Raw genomic sequence first — 20,448 nt, forward strand, 5'->3', positions numbered from 1 at the left:
ACTCATGCTATAAGCACTGACACATCTGTAACTGTTTTCTCTTAGGAGCTGACTCTAATACATTTATCAGATTATTAGTAATATCGGCAAGAACATTGGAGGGCTGCATTTTAATACTGGAATGGTGTAATTGCAGGGTTTTGCTTTGAAATGTGTTGAGTTAGATTCTGCCCTGTTTAAGATAAGTTCATTTGACATGCTTATGATGCCTTGGGCACCGGTATTCATTCTTATGTTACTAATTATCTGGTAAAGCTACAGGTAACAAAAAAGAAGATAAATTATATTTAAAAACATTCGCAAAAATGTTTTTCATGTTTTAGACTGCTTTAGACTGCTGCTTGTGTAGCATTTTGTGCTGTCATTGTATTAATGTCTGTCTGTGTTTTTGTGTTTGGAATGTATATACTTTAATGTTATTGTGAAACATCTTGGGATATGTTGAGTACTGAAACAATGAACGATGACTGTCTTCTACAGTCTTGACTGATGTATTTGTACTATGTAGGCATCTGAAAAATGGATCTGGTATACCATCTTTCTGTATCACCCACAGGCTCCTGGGTTTGGATTTGAAACATTTTTCCCCTAGACAAAGATAAACCAAACCCTTTCTTAAAAACAAAAAGCCCTTTCTGATAAGACAACATTAGTCATTCTTTGATATATATATTGGATAGCCATTTATTAAAGAAAATAAAAGTTTAATCTGCTTATATTTTGTTTCAATAACAATATAAAAATGTTGTCAGTCTTTGGAAACAGGCAATCTTTTTTACATTTCTAATTCAAAATGTTTTTTTTAAATCATGCATGATACATCAGTAAGTAGTTTGGTGGATATTGTACTAACATAATCCACTCTTGGGTGGTTATGGAAACTTCCTAAAGTGGAAGTATTGCTATCCCAAGTTCTGTTTATGAAAGTTTTCTGTAATGACTAACTTGATCAGTCATTATTTTGTTTTCTTTTGGAAGTGAATTGTGGATGCAAATGTTGAAGTCAGATTATGAGTGCTTCCATTAGAATTTGCAGTGGTGTCATGATGTTTTGCAAAGCAGTACGCAGATTGGAGCGCAAAGGATATGTTAGACTTCTCTCTTCCCTTCTTGTTTTATTTTTCTCCTCTGTAATTTGCCTAATAAAATTTTGTTGGGAATACAGATGTCACCTCTCTAGAGTCAATCGTATCAAGTCATTAACTATTGGAAATAACATTTTCAATTAACCAGTCAGGAATTATGGGGTGGCACATCCGCACATCTCCAGAATAACAGTTTTCAAGCTACCCAGAGCAAACATGAAAGTAGTAAGAAAACTGAAAGTCAGTTAAAAGCTTCTTCGAAAGAAATCCCTGAACCTGTGAACTTGTACCACTTTTCACGAAAAGTTAATGAATTCACAGTTCCTCAGTTGGTGACATCACTGGAAATTCAGTTCCTAATATTGAAAGTAATGAACATTCTACCTAGGTGCTGCAATGCTGAGAGCTTTTTCTGTTTTACAGACAGAGCACATCCCTCCCTATGATGTAGTGCCTTCTATGCGACCAGTAGTTTTAGTGGGGCCTTCTTTGAAGGGATATGAGGTAAGTGATTGTTGGGAATGGTTCTATTTTGCCAAAAATATTTTGCTTTACGTGAATTTAAATGTTCAAAAGTAATTAAACTGAATCACTTTTTTTTTTTTCATAGATAAATATATATACAGCTTACGCTTTTACTAGATACCTGGTCACATGTATTTTATTTCATATCCAATTTCAAATAAAGAATTAATTACTTATATTCCTATCATATTGTTCAGATACAAGATTTGCTGTCAACTTTAATTACAGGTTTATCCAAATTAATAACATCAAGTATTATCAGTTTCATATGAGAATATTAAATTGCTGTTTGTTTGCTTTTAGGTAACAGATATGATGCAGAAAGCATTATTTGATTTTTTAAAACATAGATTTGAAGGGCGGTAAGTACTTTGCATTGCAAATTTACTGGAGTTCAGGTTCTACTTAGGCACTAATTAGTTTTTAAGAAACAATGGCGTATGTACCCTTTGTTTGGAGAGTGGGCTACTTTTTGTCCTTGTTATATCAGTCAAGGGAAGGGATTGTCCCATGCTACCATGCGCTGGTGCTGCCTCACCTCATGTACTGCATGCAGTTTTTAGCACCACAATATAAGAACATAAAACTATTAGAGAGTGTCCAAAGGAGGGCTACACAGATGGTAAATTGTCTAGAGGGGAAGATTTATGAGGAGTGGCTGAGGGCCCTGGGTTTGTTCAGCCCCGAGCAGAGCAGGCTGAGGGGAGGCCTCATGGCGGCCTGCAGCTCTCTCACAGGGGAGCGGAGGGGCAGGCGCTGAGCTCTGCTCTCTGGGGACAGCAACAGGACCCAAGGGAATGGCATGGAGCTGGGACAGGGGAGGGTCAGGCTGGGGTTAGGGAAAGGTTCTGCACCCAGAGGTGGTCGGGCACTGGGACAGGCTCCCCAGGGATGTGGACACGGCACTGAGACTGCCGGAGTTCAAGAAGCATTTGGACAGTGCTCTCAGACACGTGGTCTGGTTTTTGGGTGGTCCTGTGTGGAGCCAGAAGTTGGACTAAAGGATCCTTGTGGTTCCCTTCCAACTCAGGATGTTCTATTCTGTATTCTATCACCTATCAGGTGATTCTATGGTATATCTCAAAAGATATTAAAATGACCTTAAAAAGTTGTTAACAGATCTTAAAATGAAAAAAAAAAAAAAAAAAGTCATTTTTTTTTACTGATAACTCTTTGTTTAATACTGCATAATTGAGTTTGAAAAAGGGGATTTTTTTCCCTGTAGCAGGTAGGAAGGAAAAAAAATTGAAAATTTGGTACTGTTCATCAATTAGCCAATAGAGGTAACTAACCAGTAGCACAGACAACATGCTGGATTTCATTTTAAGGCTAATGGGATTAGAGGAGCTGTGCCAGAAATAGCACTTGATTATGTTTTTAGCTTTAGTTAAATCATGCCTAAATTTTCAAAATAATATTGCTGATCAGTATTTTGAAAATAATTCTGCTTTTTTGTATTAACATTTGGCTTTGTTACGTTTCATAGGGCTTTAGGAAAAATATACACATGTTGAACTCATTGGGAAATGACTTCTTTGGTTACATTTCAGCTGAATAGCATTTGAGTGTGCTTTCTAGAGAGGAGCTCTCCCTGTTCTTAGCAAATCCACTTCCTCCTTTTAAATTGTAAATAAAATCATACAAGGAAGAACAAGGGAATACCATCAGTCTGATTTAACCCTCAGCACTGGAAAAACGTGACCTCTGAACCTCATTAGACCAGAGTTTAAAGGGGAATTTAGACAAAGGGTGTATTTTGGCCCTGGAAAGCAAAACAAACTGGGTTAATCGTTTTCCTAGGAAGAAGAATATCCAGAAGGTTATGTACCAGGTCTGCACAAACAGCTGGAAGTAACCACTTTTTTCTTGGCTTATGTTTTCTCCTAAACACAAAACTGAGCTTACTAGAGATACTTAGCCCAGAGTTTTCATTTGCTTCCTCACTACTGTGGTTTTCTTCTCTGTGTTGCAGTCTCCATTTTTAGGAGGCCAGCATATTTCTTGATCTTTCTGGAAAAATAGGTAGCTCTTGCACTCAGTTTAAAAAACAAAATATATGCTAGTAAACTGAACAATAAAGATCAGAGTTGCATGGCTGTATTAGTTTGCCTGTGGAGCTTTACCTTCACCTATTAACTCTGCATATCCCTACATTTCTTATACATATGGTTGAGGTAAGCCAGGTTGTAAATCTTTGTAAATCTTAAAAAGATTTAATCAAAATGAGGGAAACAAGAAAGCAGACTATTTAGTCAGAGATAAATTACATCTCCTTTCAGTGAATGGGGAGTTTTAGAGCCCTGAAACTCTGTAGAGTTGATGCTGGGCACACTGGGTGCAAGGTCTCACCACAGCAAGCCTGGAGTCCCCAGGGAGGACAAGTGCGTCTTCTACAGGATGTCTCTGCCCTGCCCATGCCTCCACTCTTGCAGATCCATGTAGCTTTGCAGTCCATGGTCAAAATGCAGTAGTATTTTGGTGCTATGCAGAAGGGAGGGTGTCTTTACAATAGTTCTCGTAACAATAGTAGTTAAATAAAATATCTTATTTTTTGTTTTCTTTGTTCAAAGCATACTGTAGCAATGAGAATTTGTTTTCCTTTAGCCTTAGACATCTTCTAATGTTAGACAAATCTCTTTTCTCCCCACAAGATAAATAACGTTGTTCTATTTTGTTTTATTTCTGCAGTATATCAATTACACGAGTCACAGCAGACATCTCGCTTGCCAAACGCTCAGTATTAAATAACCCCAGTAAGCATGCGATAATAGAGCGATCTAACACGAGATCAAGCTTAGGTAAGTAAATGATGCTATCTAACAAGTGGCTGTATAGTGCACTACTCTCAATTCATACGTGTAAGCTAAAAATAGCCTTCTCTCTGCTGTGAAACAATCATGATTCTTGTATTTCAGAAATCCTGGCTCTGGAAGTCATTTTTAAATCATTACCAGATAAACTTCATGCAGTGCTGATTTTGATTTATCCTGCTTATGTTCACTTTTCATGTTTGTTCTTTGCCTTGGTGGGAAGAAGTAACTGTCCATAAGCTAAATAAAATTTAAGCAGATGTTCTTCTGGTTATATAGAAGTGACAGTATCAGAATGTCTCAAACTATATAGATGTTATTGATTTTATGCATTATCTCTTTGGTGAGGTTCCAAGTAGTGATATCTACTGATATCTTAGACCTGAAAAAAAAGTGTTGAAGTACACATTTTAGGATTTCTTTTTAAGAGACAAAGATAGGGCTTTCTTTACAAGACTGTATTTCTCTTAGAAGCTTTTGAGAGAAATTAATTTCTCCTGGACACCGCATCATGTTTTGAAATCTTATAATTTTGTGGAACAGGAAACAGTATCATTCAGCCTTCCGAATGTGTTCCTTATCATGTCTTATAACAGAATTTCTGAGCACATCTGAGCATCGACTATTTCACATTTGCATAAAATAACTGTCTTTTGTAGAATGTAGTTTTCTGCCTTATAAAGTTTGACTTCCCTTTCTTGAAGGCATATTTCAGAAAACCCTTGTTTTGAGCTATGTGAATCTTCACTTAGAAATAATCTGATGGCTTCCATGTTTGTCTTGAGTGTTTTCAAATATAAAATGTACTGTAATGTAACAATATAATGAATATCTTTATATGCAAGAATATTCTTTAGTGTGAATTTCAATTTTGTGTCCAAAGCCTGTTAAACAGTGTAGTAAAATGATGAAGTGCTACTGTTTTTTATTAATAGAGTTGAAAATTAGTAATAAAGATGGAGGTTGCCTAGTCATGAAACATGAGCAGAAAGCATGGGGATTAATTTCCCAGACTGAACATCAAAGCATGAGGTTACACTGCTGTACAAATATATGCAGTAATAAAAAGAATATCATCTACTCCCCATGCTAAAATATTTTCATACATGTAAAATAGAAAATAGCTATCACTGTTCACCTTTATCTCATGCAAAACCGTACCTTAAGTCTATCAACATCTTAGAGTTATTTAAGATGAAAGTGCTGACAGAATCTCAGTTGGAAACATCCAAAACATGGCTGATTATGTATAAATGTTTATAGGCAGGTATGTCTGTCTATTTGTTGTAACTGATGCCTGTTATTATTAGCCAATATTTCCTGCTATAGATCTGTTTTTCAGTTGCTGTTCTAAAATTTAACTGATTTATAAAATTGTTTTAAATTATTTTGGGAAATACTAGATCAACCAGGTCACTTTTAACATAGTAGGACAAAAATTAATTTTACCTATGTTAAAAAATTCTCAAAACCTTTTATTTCAGAAGCTCCAATACTCCCATACACTTAATAATCTAGCAAGGTTTTGAAATTTATGAGCTGAAATGTACTCCAGTTATGTGCTCCTGGGTATTTTTATGAAAATAATGAGAAACCATGACCAAGTTCCTATAAGCATTAGTAGAAGCCGCAGTTAATGCATGCCAAGCTTTGTATCTGGATTACTTAAAGACTAGGCTCCTGCTGTACAAGGTCCAGCGATGATGCTGAGCAGAATCTGCCCCCAGCGGATTGGACCAGGGCAGAAAAACACAATGAAACAGGAGGTACTTGTGTTTAAGCTTTCATTATCTACTGTGCTGTGCAGAATGGAGCAAAAAGATGTTTAATTTAAAGGTGTTCAACTGAAGGAGTAGGGAGAAAGAAAAGCAAGAGGTGAGACACTGTTACAGAAAAGGTTGGAGTTACCAAGTAGGAGCTAGGAAGGTTGAAGCTGCTGGTGAAGCACTCCTAGGGGCTGTGCTCCAGACTTGGGGGAAACCATGGGAAGAGCAAAACCAGTCAGGAAGGAAGCCAGAATGGGAAATGATGATGGCAGGGCAGTGGATTGGGAGGCAAACTAAGATAGGATAAAATAACTGGAGTCAGAAAATAGAACTGTTTTGTAAGTCAGTGGGAAAACCCTTGTGCAAGGGCAAAAAAAAAAAAAAAAGGGAAAAAAATGAAAAAAAAAAAAAAAAGAAAATACAAGGAGTGTTACAGTCTGTTCCCTTTGTTCCCTTGCTTGCTGCAATGTACATCAAGGTAGAATTAGAATCAGAATCCAAAAGTATCATTGTAGCCTGTCTTTAGGTGGCCTGTTCTAGCAGTGGTTCACAAAGAATATGACAGCATATCACTGCTGTGAGTGCTTAGCTGGCTCAGGTAGCAGAGGTGAGTGGCAACCTCATACCAAACAGTGGAATTTTTATTTTCAGTTTACGTGATGAATCTGCTATACTTGTAAGCCACCAAAAATCCATTACGAGAACATTATTAGATTTTCAAATTAAAGTTGTGCAAAATAAAGCTTAGGAAGCAATAGTATAAAGGTTAACTATTCAGCTTAATACCACGACTTATGTAGTCTGCAGTTTAGTCTTTGGTTGTGTGTTTATGGTCTAGTTTTCCATCAGTTCTCTGCCTTAGTTTTTCTTTTTTTTCTGAAAAATGTATAAATTTGTAATGGGAAACTGGAACTGCTCAGAAACAAGTCAGCAACTGTTTCACTTCCTATTGTTTGTATAATACATAGGGCAAAAAACTTCAGGAAGGCAAAGGGAGGTCTCTAAAAGTACAATAGGGCATTTTCTATTTAAGTTTATGGCAGGCCAGAAAATACTGATTTGAACAAAAACACTTGTGGCGGTATATCTGCTAGTTTTGACAGAGAAGATTTGTTGGAACCAAGGTAAAAATAATTTCATAAAGAGGAATATTCATCATCACCCATCTTCTACATTCAAAGCAGCTCATACCCCAGTAATTAAAACAGTTTTGAGCTATACAACACCCAGAGTGTTCTGCTGCATCTGGTGTGGAAGAGGGATCACAATTTCAGTGTTAAGTATACTGAGCACTGATCTCTCTCTTTTTGTTCAGCAGACATTGATTCTCTGTTCAAAAATGGGACTGCTCCAGTGGGAGAGGTCTGCTGCCTACAACCCAGTAGTCTATAAGCTACAGCACAATGTGCCATGAGCATCTGTTTTGAATTTCAGCAGCCTGCACTCCTCACCCAGGGCCTACAAGTAGCTCTGTGGCACCACTGAGGGCTTGGCTCTGGAGGTGGCACCTTGTAAAGCTCACCAAGGGAGCTCAGAGCATTCTGTGCTTGCATCGTGGTGACCACCCATGCCTAGAGCGAGGCTTGGTGCGGATGGAGGCTGGAGGAAGGTGCAGGGGAAGGGGCATCCTCTTGGTCCCCTTCCTGATGGGCCTCTTTGCTGCACCAATGGCAATTTGGGCTCACCAAGTCGGAGGTGAGATGCAGTGTACAAGGAGTGGAAAGGGAGGCTCTTTTTTGACCAAACTAGCAATAGTGGCTCATGCTGTTTCTGATACAGAGTTTCTCATATGGCATTGGACTAGTTGTTTACAGGCTCTTTATAGATGGCAATTCCCACCCCCCACCCCTGTACCTTTCTGCATTCCTCAAGCATGATTTATAGAGGTACTAAGTATTGTGGCTACAACTGAGATTTGGGCTTTGAACACATCAAAAGATAATGTGTGTCATCAAAATCATCATTTTACATGGTAGCATACTGATTTTAAAAATGCAGATGGAAACCAGGCAGTATTTTATGAGCTGCTGGAGCTACTGTTGGGTACCTTGCCAAATACCAGGTTTATGATGCTATGTTCCCCAGAAGTCCTCTTACTTTAGACTTTCCCTGCAGTCATTCAGCTGGGGAGATATTCTTTTCATGCCCTACCTAGCTCAAAGAAGTTTTGTCTTCTCTCAGGTCAGTACTGATGTCATGTGCTGACAGTACACAGTAGCATCAGGAATGTCCAGAGTCTTAGTACTGACTTTTAAAAGAAGCTTCAAGGTTATGTTCCATTTTGGAAGAAAGAATCCCCAGAACTCAGTTTCCTGTAGGATGGCTTCCATCTTCCTAGTTTGAAATTAATTTTTAATATAGTAATTACTCTGAAGAATCAGGTACTGTGTTTCCAAAATTGAACCCCACTCCCCACCCCTGAAATGAGTGATAATATGGTTATTCTCTGACATCCAATTTTATATCTGGAAAATAGAAATAATTCCAGATTTTCACTGAACTGGGATGCTTTATTGGATTTTATTGGAGCAGTGAAATACCACCACAGTAAGTTCCATAAGCTAGCTTACAAACAAGTTATTCTTTCAATTTTCAGAGAAGTGTTTGAACAATGTGCTCTAAATGAGACATGTAACACACATTTGACGATGAAGGGGAAGTCAATGATTTAGTAGCTGCTTATCAGTTTACGGTGTATGGAGTTGTGTGCTGGTTAAGACAGTAGCCTTACAGAAATGTTACTATGTGTTCTTGAGAATGTTGTCTTATATTACAGACCACAAAAGGTTTGATTTAAGACAGCTATCTTGTCATTTCCTAATTTCTAAGTGTTAGGTTTGCAGCCAATACATATGCAATACATATTAATACATATATATATGCTCTGTACCAGTATGTATTACTAAAAGTATCTCAGTAAATATATTATTAAAAACACCAGTCATAAATAAATCATTAAGTCAGGACTCAGGTTTCCTTAGTTCTTTTCTACTATCTGCTACAGGTCTGCTGATGGGTTCTGGGAAGTAAGTTTTTTCCACCTATATTTTCCCTTTTGTAATATAAGAATAATAGGGCTGTTTTTTTCCAAGTTACCTCAAGAAAAAGACAGAATTTTTGCAAACACTGTATTTGTGGCTGTTTTTGTTCAGTATGTCTACAATGACTTAATTCTGGTCTGAATGTATAGAAATAATATTTATTGCAATGAAATTTGATCTTGCTAATGAAGAAAGAGTTGGGATGGGCTTGCTCTGAATGGGGGCTGCTGGCTCCATGGCTATGGGACAAGAGGAAACCCATGTGCCTATTTCCACATCCAGTATAATTTAAAAATGTCTTTGTGTTATGGCAAATGCAGCTCCCCAGAACTGCTCTGTATTCATTCAGATCCCTTCCAGTTTCAATGGGAAGTGTTCGCTTTCTCACCCACCTTTATGTAGCTCAACAGTTAAGTTGACTAATTTTTGGCTAAATTATGCTCACATTTGTGAGCAGCTGTTGTAACTGCAGCAGAGAAGGCTATTTTGTAGACCTTTGAAAATATATCCTTTTTTTTTTTTTTAATGTAAGTATTATTTTAATATATAGCTCTTGTTCTAGAAATGAATGAACATGGTACAGAGGTAATGTGCTTAATACATCAATACCAAATACAGTTGCCTGAGAATTCAATGAGCACCTCTTACCGTATCCCCCAGTATAGGTTTGCAGTATGGTGCATATTGTTCATAAATGTTCACAGCACAGTGAACAGCTGAGTGAGTTGCCACTATTTGGAACTGATTTAATAAATAAAACAATTAATTTCAAGGAGGCATACACAAACAACATGGTAATGAGGAGTAGGAATTAGCATGAGGAACCGTCTTCACAGGATTATAGGGAAGTCTCAATGGACTTAATTGACACCTGTTGACTGAAAGTTTGCTTCTATAAAGTAATCAGGTAAAAATACACCTGAGGATTTGATTCATTGGAAACCAAGGCTACCGTTAAATATTTATGATTCTCTGAGTATTCTATTGTAAAGTTAATGTCTCCAAGAATCTTATTAAAATATAGTGACTGACTCAAAGATTTAGTAGGAAAGTACAGTTTTATTCCTCTCCTATATGAATGCTTGTTCTGTACGTTAAAGGGAAATGTTTGCTTGTCAATACTGCTATCTGTGTAACATGTGAAATGCTAGAATTAAATTTAAGGAAAGGGCAATTGGTTCATTTCTTTAAAAGAGCATAAGAAATCTATTATTTTTAAAAAGACTTTACTCTCTAAGCAGGTACAGTAGATGGTTAAATCTCATTCACCTGAAAAGCAGTCCCAATTGGCTTAGTTAAATTTCCATATGTGTACATGCCATTTGCAGAACTGCTGAACCAGCTTTGTGTTTTTGCTGCATTTCTTTGTCAAAATGGTCCGAACCTTTTTCTTCTTGTTTCTGTGTATGTTACACTTGTTATAACCTTGCCTCATGCTGTATGCTTTGTACAAGAACCTGATTGTCTTGGCTTTTTCCATTCTTTGCTTCATTAATGCTCTCCCTTTCCAGATGTTTTGGGTATGTATACAAGCTTGCAAATTACTTTTCCTGCTGTTTTGTGTTCAATGCTTTATTGTACCTCACAAAACCACTTGTGTTTCTAGTAAGTGACTCACTGATAGACAAAAGCCAGTGCTGTACTGTGTTGCTAAATTTGTTTTTGTTTTATCAAAAAATTCTTCATTAATAAATTCTAAAAATAAAGATGAGATTGACAAGTAAACACTTAAAGATTAGGTTTTCCACTGTAAATTTCTAAGGTGTCTGTACCTAATCTGCATATTCTAACACACATACGTGAATGCTGATCTAAGATGTCATTGTGTGTATAGTAAATAGATTGCAGTCCAAAGGCTGTAAATCTGTTTATTTACTATTGTACTATTGTACCTAACCGTATGCACATATGCCATAAGGCATTATATGCACCTAGTTTGCATGTTCACTAGAGTGTGTCCTTTGGAAATTTGTCTCAAGACAAATATAAAGCTCCCATTCACATCATTTCATTGATATTGCAGAGTTTTGTCTTCTGGAAATGAAACATAAATGCTTGAAGAAATAGTAATGGATTATCAGTGCAAATTTCAGCCTTGTATTTTTAGTTTCTTGATGTCTATGAAAAAAAAAACAACAGTTCAATGTTTGAAACTATGGTAACAGTTTACACACGCCTTGTGTATATATGATAATATTGTTTTGTATTCTCCATGTTTGATGATTTAATGACAGGTGTTATATATATGATGTTTTTAGTAAATACTGCCCTGATAATAGTGGGGTTGGGAGGGAAGCCTAAAAGAGTGCTAGTTAAACCTCAGAAGACTCCTTCCCTACTTACAGAGGACATGGAACACAAATGCAAAAATTTGTCTAAGGATGTATTAGTCTAAGGGAATCTAATATCGTTCAAAGAAAAAAAAAGTGTTAAATTTGTTAAGGAAAATTTTGTTTGTGTCTTTATAATGTATCTTAAAAATAGCTGGGATGAAGGTCTAGAAGTATCAGTTGAAGGCATTAAATCCTCAGATTTGGTAAAGTAATATGCTAAACCGCAAGCTGCTTTGAGCCAGAAGAAGCCACAAGCCTTTGGGTTTTCCTGGGGACAGGGCTACACTTCTTTTAACGGAGGGGTGGGAAAGAGTGGCATGAAGATCCTACACTTCTTATAATTTATATGTCTGAATACGCCTTATATGTCTGAACATGCTTATCCATCCTTCTGGGCCAGCCCTGTTGTTTTTTTTGCTTTAACATTTAATATCAGTGTTTCTCTAATGAATTCTCCGGTTAGTTTTGTGACAGAACTTTGATGCTCACTTTTCTACTATTCTAACTTACAAATGCTTTTCTTGATACAGTGTTGGCAAAGTATTTTAATGAAATTTTCTGCATACTTCCAAAGGACATAAGAGAAAAAAAAAATCTTGATTTCTGTAAATTAGAGAGAGCTCTCAGCAGTATATCACTATTTTCCTATGGTATTGCATTGAAATACATATGACTGATAACTGTAGTGAAACAAAGCATGTTTTAGAGACAAAGCAGTATAGTAATGCAAGAATATTCTTAAGGTCATAGGTATGTCTGTAATAACTAAGGTACCTGGGTAGGTGAATTAAATATTTTTAATAAGCTATTTGTTTGCTTCCCTCAAAACTTTTCACACCAGGAGTTTGTATTGATCCAGTATTTTTTCTTTCTCCTAGGCTTATGGAACTGGTAAAAAGTTGGTGTCTGTGCCCAAGAGTAAGGGTTTAGGTTGTTCTACCAGAATGCAAAGAAGTCTGGGTTCCTTTCTGTTCATCTCTGCTAACAGAGATATGAGCTCATAACTCCCATCCCCATGACAGGGCTATGATCACCTTTATGAAGGTTGTCAGTTGCTCCTGCTGAGTCTTATGCACTTCGCATAATAATTTAACTTTCCCTGGAGAAAGGACTGGAATCCAGGTCCTCCCACTCTAAGCATCAGGCTACAAAGTTGGTATCTCTCCCACTCAGTGAATGCATAAATTTTTTAAGAGCAGTGTAGCATCAGCAGAGGAGGTTGAATAGCCATCAGTGGGGTGGCTCCCCATCCTATCTGGGAGGAAGACTGCATGTTTTTATTTATGTCTATTCTGAATAAAACAACAAACCTAGGGACCACTTACTTAGTGTCTATGGACCATATCTGTAAGCCAAGTAATGAGGCATGGTGCAGAAATATCCCAGTTAGTGGCAGCCTGATATGGCCACATCTATCATGATCAACGAGGAGACACTTGCTTGGTCTTCTGAGCAAAATAAATGTTGGACTGGTTCCTTGCAGTCTTTACTACCCCATGTACTCGCTAACAGAGTGTAGGGGAGCTTAGTGATGGGTACACCGCCCCTTCTGAGCACCTGCAGTTGTGCCAGAGTCATTTCCATGCAGCTTTCCCCCGTGTTCAGTGTGCTGTGTCCATTTATCTTTCTGCTGTCATCCACTGATTTCAAGCTCCTTTGTTCATAGGCCACTAAACTTTACTTCCAGTTCAATCTTGGCAAAAGAATCATCTTTCCATGAATGCTTTTGTTCATGCTGAGCCTCAGCAAACAGAAAGCAGAAAGCCCCGTTTTCCTGCAGCACCTCACCTGGTGGCTTCCCAGATGTGAGCGCCCAGCAAAGCAGTAGCAGACGCCCGGTCTTGCTGCTGCTCCTCTCCCTTCTGCATTGGGCCTTGCAGCAACTCCGGCTCTTGGGCATGAGTAATGCACACAGCCACTTCCCTGAAGAATAGTCATCCACCTTCCCACCCCACCCCCTTTTTTATGAAACATGCTGGTGGTTAAGGACTTAGTGGACACCAGGGAAATGTAACTGTATTCACAAAAAATTCTTTTATGTCAGAAGTCACATTAAAACACCTGTAGTCCAAGTATCTTCTGTCCCATTGCCTGAAGACTCAGATAGAGTGGTTATTCCCTCTTACTTGCTTACATTCCCATCTAAGACTTTTTCCTTCTTAGCTGGCTATGCTAAGTGGGCACAGAAGCTTCCCAGCCTTGCCACCAGTGTGGGGCAGGAGACCGAGGGGATCTGGGTGGTGAAAGATATTCATGGAGATGGGAAGCTGCTAACCTATTACTGTGCTGCTGAAGATTCCACACTGTCACTGTTCTTTGGTCTCAGCTCTCTATTTTAACTACCAGTGACATTTATATTTCATGAAAATTAGGCTTCTTTGCTTACTTTGGTCAAAAGTCAGAGAGAAAATCTGTGTTAAGTATCTTGTTAGGAAGGAATCTTCAGAGGTACAAAATTTGCTTTCTGAGAGATGTGACAAAAGAAAGATGGAAAATAAAAAAAGCTAAAAAGAGAAGCTATTAGTACTTTAGTAGTTGCAGCCATCTTACATGTAGTGAAAAGGTGGAATACAAGGAAGATTTTAAGAAAAATGCAGGCATCTCCAGAAGCTGGAGAAGTACTCCAAGGGACAGGTGATCAGGACCAATTTGGCAACACTCTTAGCATTTTTTCCATCCATTCTTGGTTTGAGAGGTTGAAGCACAACATGTTAGTTCAGCAGCCATGCAGTGTAGGTCCTTGAACTTTTCTTTTATACCGGAGTTGAGAAATATAAATACTGAAGTGCTCTTTAGTTGATGGAGAGGATATCTCTCCACCTCAAGACTCAGGTGGAAACTATTAGTTCATAGGACCACAGTTACCTGCAATTATTGCCCTGAGTATGCTTCACAAAAGAAGATAGTGAGGCATCCTCTGCCCTAGCAAAGGGTTGATTCAAAAAGTATAGCAGGAAATCTAGTATACAAGGATGTATCCAACTGACAGAAAATTGCTTCCAGCAGTGTAGCAAATGCTACTTCTCCAGCCAAAATTATGATACACTGGAAAAAGGCTGGATTTTGCTGGTACAATTTGTCTTGAACAAGTGTTTTCAGCAGTCTGGAATGGTCTTAAAAATGATGCATTAGTTGTTATTATTATATTGACTGAAGTGTTGAGCCTGGTTTGAAATTGCAGGAAGGCAATTCAAACTCATCATCAGAACAGTATGACAAATTGTCTCTGATCTATTTATTCTAGTTGCCACTTGGACTTTAATTAGGGATAGACTATTGACTATCTTCTACTAAATCACAGAGACAATGGTATTGAATCATTCCAACAATATTTATATGCAATGAAGTTGCAGAAAATGTTACCGTGAGTATGCCAAGAACCATCAGAAGTCCTGTCTTCAAAAATGTTGGCCTCATTCAGACAGCAGCTGGGCCATAGTGCTTTTATTGACAAGCAGGAAAGCAAGCAACAATGCTGTCTGTACCAGAACACCACGCACATCTCACAATCTTCTCTGCTGTAAAAGACTGATGGGCATATACACAGCTACAACTGCAGATGGATGAAGGTGATCTCTAACAGATCCAATACAATGTAAACCTCCTCCAGTAGAGAACATCATATATAGATTTTTTGGTGTCCATTCAAGTTACTATTTAGTTTATAAAACAATCATAGTAGTCATCTATTGACTTGGAGCAAAAGACTCAGCTAAATGGAGACTAGCTGATCTTTCTTGGAAAATTTGCAATCTTATCATGCTGCCTACTTTATTCAGTTTCTGTTCTAAGAAAAAAAATTAATCTCCTAATGCCCTTGAAAGGGACATCTGTCTTTGGAGACAGAGATGCTTCTTTTGTGAATGGCTCTTCAGGTAGCCAGACCAGGTAGGTTGTATTTTCCAGCAAATAATGCTTGTCACCAGCACAATAGATAGCATGCTGATAGTGTAGTTTAAATAAAATCTCTAATAAGTAAATATTTGATAGCTCTTGCTGACATTGTCTGTTGAGTATCTTCTAATATTTACTTTATACTATATAGGTATCAAATACGGTTTTGGTTCATGGAGTGTGCACAGTCTTATAAGGAGAACCCATATGAATTACAATCTTGTTGGGTTCACATAGACATGTGAAAATCACCCAACTTGTTTAATTTCTTAGCAGACATATGAAGATAGAAGTAGAGATATGGCAAGAGTTGAGCAGGAAGATGTCATTTCATTTCAAGAATTATTTTGCTATTTAATCATTTAGTTTTGTTTCCATTGGAAATTAAGCCAGTTTCTACATCACTTGTGAAAGTGGACACTACATCTGCCATGGAGAGCAGAAGCATGAGTTAGTAGAAGACAAGATGATTTTCTGAGAGAAAATCACCTTTCCAGAAATCATAGGGTTGTGAAGTTGATACTGTAATATAAGTTACATTATTGATTTATTTGTTCTTAAAAGTGTTTTACATGTGCTAACCAAATATTTAATCTGGCACCATACGGAGGCCAGTATGTGAAGGAAACCCTGTTTTCTGGAGCTTTGTTAAGTTGAAGTAAATGGAAAAAGAGAAGCTTCTGCTGACATAGACACCTCAGTACAATTTACAGCTTATCCTGGGCACTCCAGTTTGAGCAAATTTATTGCTGTGTGGAATTAATGCCTGAAATGAAATTATGTACATGTAGAGAATTAATGGCATGTGTACAGCAGGTGTACTTACCCCATTTTTTCCTGTGTACATACGTGGGGTCACACAGGAACATGTTAACAGTGTCTCTCCAGGTTGGAATCACACAAAGTGGTGGAGGCTGAGGGCAGGGAGTATCCCTTCCCTCAAAGGAAGCAAACTGGGCAAAATGCTCTTGCTAATGGTGCCATAGCGTTTCCCTAGCGTGCCAGTGACATGGGTGGTTAATGGCTACTGCCACCCTCCTCATGCCTCGGTGGAGCAACACATCAACCTACCCCAGTTTTTACATTTCTTACTACTAACTGCCTTTTAACATTTCCATAACTCTAATTCTCTACTTATCTGCAGCTGAAGTTCAAAGTGAAATTGAGCGGATTTTTGAATTAGCAAGGACACTGCAGTTGGTAGTGCTTGATGCTGATACCATTAATCACCCAGCACAACTGAGTAAAACCTCTCTGGCGCCCATTATAGTATACGTAAAGATTTCTTCTCCTAAGGTAAATATTTTTTCTGATATTTGTGCTGTGTTCTTTTTGTTTTGCATCATTAAATGCAGATGGTCATATGTCCTTACTAATACTTTCCTTTGAATAGTAAAATATTATTAATCAACAAATATCTTAGGTGTTGGGTTACCAAAAACCATTTTGGACAAGATGCTGTAGCTCCAATCTGTTTGTAGTTTGGGATCATGCTGTATGTGTTCCTCTGTCCTTTAGTATCAACCATGTAAATAGTGCTAACAGTTTGTTCAATCAAAATAATAAAGAAAGGAAAGAAAGATTTTAACATACTGAGTATCAGAATGATTGGTGAACTCTTAACACCTCCTGGTTATGTACTTTCATTCTCCAAAAAAAACCTACACAGGCCTTGTGAAGAGGTATTTGGAAGAGAAGATCAAATGGTTGGAAGATGGAAAAGGAAAGCAATTAAAGAGTTTCAAATTAGAGACAGACGACAATAGACACAGCAGAGGAGAACAGGAAGGGACCTTTTTACTGTTGATAACAGAAAATTAAATGCTGGGGAGTATGTGAACATTAGCTTGTCCTGCATGTAAGCAGCATGAGAGATGCTCCTGAAGCCAGCAAATGAAGAATTTGATCAGCTCAAGTGGACAGCTAAAAGCATGAACATTTTGAGTGGCTATAGATGTACATTAAGTCCAAAGCTCTTCACAGGCCACTGACTGAAAAAAAACTTTCTAAAAATTAGTGGGAGAAGGATCAAACGGATCAAACCTTTTTCTTTTTGTCTCCTCTACCAACATACTTTTGTTAATGTCTTATTTTCCACAGGTTTTACAGAGGTTAATAAAATCTCGAGGGAAATCTCAGGCCAAACACCTTAATGTTCAGATGGTGGCAGCTGATAAACTGGCACAGTGTCCTCCTGTGAGTTACGTTAATTTATGTCTTGTTCAGTTGAGAACATCTGATTCCTGTTTAAAGGTGCCTTTACTTTCAGGCATTTAATTATGTAATTTCTGGGAATGTTTGCCCTCTTCTGGCCATATTTCACTATTGCTTTTTTGCAGAATGCCTCCTATCTGGGTTCTTCACAAGGGTACAGGGAAAAAAAAAAACACTCATTGTCATTCATAGTTACTAGGATGTGTGCTGAACACATACACTGCTAGAACAAAACGAGTTTTTGTTTTACCTTTTCCTTTTTTTTTTTTTTTTGGGTGGTGGTGGTGATGGTATTTGTCTGAAAATGGACTAATGATCTCTCTTGATGACTGTGCAGTTTAGGATAAGGCAGGTGGTTTGAGTAGCTCTCTGTGCATATGTTACCACAGCTCATCACTGCTTATGTTCTTGGTCGCAATTTAGGCAAAGACCTCTGGGGTACCATGTAGCTGAGAAGCTCTGTGGTTCTTCTGTTGATGTGCATTTATGCAAATTCTCTCAACTTCCACATATAAAGTGAAGGTGATGAGACCCCAGATGTGTGCAAAATGTGGCAAGCATTGTTATCTGCATACTCAGCTCCCAAGAGTATGTTAAGAACACAGAATATTCAATTCAATTGAAGTTCAGTTCAATTGCAGATGTGGAAATTTCATCATTTAAGTTCAAGCATCTCCGTTAAGAGACTAATCTCCTCAGCTCTTCAAGAAGGCAATGAACAATGCTAGAAACATGCATAAGGTCTCAGAGATGCTTTCAGGAGAACTTCTGTCTCCCTGACCAGGGAGGAAACTCTCCTCCTAACTGTAGATGGTTGTAACTAATCTTACACATAATATTTGCATGGAACTTGGAAACTAGATGCTCTTTCTTAATCCTGTTTATTATTATTATAAGTTATTTGTCTCAGTTTGCCTTCATTTTGACTGAGTTATTCTAGGTGTGGAGGTTGAATTCCTTTTCTTCACATTCCATTTTGTTCCAGTAGCTTTGAAGCTTTAATATTCAATAATAAAATTATTTAATATTATAAAATTCAATTAATATTTTTTTTTCTGAATATTTGAGTTTTAAAATTTGTTCAAGCAGCTTTTTCCCATCTTTATTGACTATTGGTGCTACTAAGTGGAAGTCACGAGGAGTTGCTTTGGCAAGTATAACATTAGCAGTAGTTATGATTGCTGTCCTTTGTATCACTTGCACAAAAAAAAAAAGGTGAAATATCTTAACACAAGTGTTATAAATGTGGTTCATTTTTGATGAATGGAGAGTGTGATAATCAATGTCTCTAGCTGATCTCCCTTAATCAGGTGGTTATTCTCACTAAAACCTTTCCTTTATTAGGAAATGTTCGATGTAATTCTTGATGAGAACCAGCTGGAAGATGCTTGTGAGCACCTTGCTGACTATTTGGAAGCCTACTGGAAGGCCACACATCCACCTAGCAGCAATCCTCCTAACCAGCTTCTCACTCGCACACTTGCAACAGCTACTCTTCCTATTAGTCCAGGTTCAAATATTAATTTACAGGTACAGTTTTTATGCCATCTCTTCTTTTTTTATCCCTATCAACTTCCCCTTCCAAAGCACAGTGTTGGTCTGATACTAGAATATGCTGAATACGTCTTGCAGCTGGTGATAGAGTAAGTAGTTCTTCAGAAGACGATTGCCCATTTTTTGTATAAAAGCCAAACATAAGCACATTATGGTTACCACTGCTATATTCACAGTAGCATGTGTTAGCATATTGACTAGTGGGCTGTTTTTGATGCCAAAGGCTAAGCAAACTTGATTGAAAACATATTGTGACTTGAAGTGGAATACTTAAGGTTTCATTGTGCCCAGAACGCCACTGTTCCTGTAACGTGTACCAGCCACAAGCATTTTTATAACTGGTTGTATGGAATCTAGTCATAGTAATGAAACTGGGCTAATGCTATGCATGTTCCTGCCTCTGGTAGATCTCTAACTGATAGGCACGCTATCTCTACTAGGCAAATTCCAGCCCCAGAGGCCCTCTGTGACAAACTGGCTTAAGTAGCAGATTCACAAAGGGTAGGGGGAATCTCTGCTTATCAGTTGTACAGTTGTAGAGGTTGAAAATGGCTAACTGAGTTAGTGAAGTCTCAAGGTCAAGGTGGCCCTCCCAGTGTTTCGTTTGCTCTTTTATTCATTGGCCATTGCTATGAAAAGTGCCTATTTCCTTCAAGCCAAACTCTGACATAAAACCAGAGTCCTGCCGCGTATTGCACAGACAGACCTCGAGAGGCAGTCTTCTCTGAACCCACAAGCTGGGAAATTCATTTTTTTCTCACCTCCACACTGATCTGCCTGTTGTCATTGGACATAGTGTCCTCTCTCTTCTCTCTCAACGTTTGCTTTATTTAATCATATCAAGATATTCAGCATAAAGAGAGCCTTTCCTCTGTATATGTGTTGCATGACTTGAAATGAGGACTTTAAAGATGCTACTTCATTATAAACAGTGAGTGATGCCTTGAGGTCGAGATTACAGTGGAAATTAAAATGCATCTGTTCCAGCTCCAAGAATGTCTTATTATATCTAAATTTCCACCTAAGTAACAAACTTACACCAAAATTGTGTACCTATATATTAGAATTCATGATTTTGGCTAAGAAAAATACGTCCTTTTAGAAAATGAAGGAACAAAACAAGTCTCTGCACCCAAACTGATGTGCTGAACATTTGTTTGTTTGTGTTTTTTTTTAATCCCTCTTTGTTGTTATGGTCTTGCAAAACAATTGTGTGTATGTTGAAG

The 20,448-nt window shown here is 37.8% G+C and overlaps 1 protein-coding gene across 11 annotated transcripts in view; it reads left to right on the top strand.

The window, feature by feature from the left end:
• CACNB2 (calcium voltage-gated channel auxiliary subunit beta 2) overlaps nt 1-20,448 on the top strand; it is a 247,078-nt gene that overhangs the window by 215,512 nt on the left and 11,118 nt on the right. For all 11 annotated transcript variants that reach the window (XM_027450665.3, XM_027450666.3, XM_027450663.3 and 8 more), the window contains 6 exons: nt 1,509-1,589; nt 1,914-1,972; nt 4,299-4,408; nt 16,599-16,750; nt 17,555-17,650; nt 19,013-19,198. In XM_027450665.3, coding sequence (XP_027306466.1) covers nt 1,509-1,589; nt 1,914-1,972; nt 4,299-4,408; nt 16,599-16,750; nt 17,555-17,650; nt 19,013-19,198 — 684 coding nt within the window. The remainder of the gene's footprint in view (nt 1-1,508; nt 1,590-1,913; nt 1,973-4,298; nt 4,409-16,598; nt 16,751-17,554; nt 17,651-19,012; nt 19,199-20,448) is intronic.

Source organism: Anas platyrhynchos, chromosome 2 (genome assembly GCF_047663525.1).
Source record: "Anas platyrhynchos isolate ZD024472 breed Pekin duck chromosome 2, IASCAAS_PekinDuck_T2T, whole genome shotgun sequence".
NCBI classification, from domain to species: domain Eukaryota; kingdom Metazoa; phylum Chordata; class Aves; order Anseriformes; family Anatidae; genus Anas; species Anas platyrhynchos.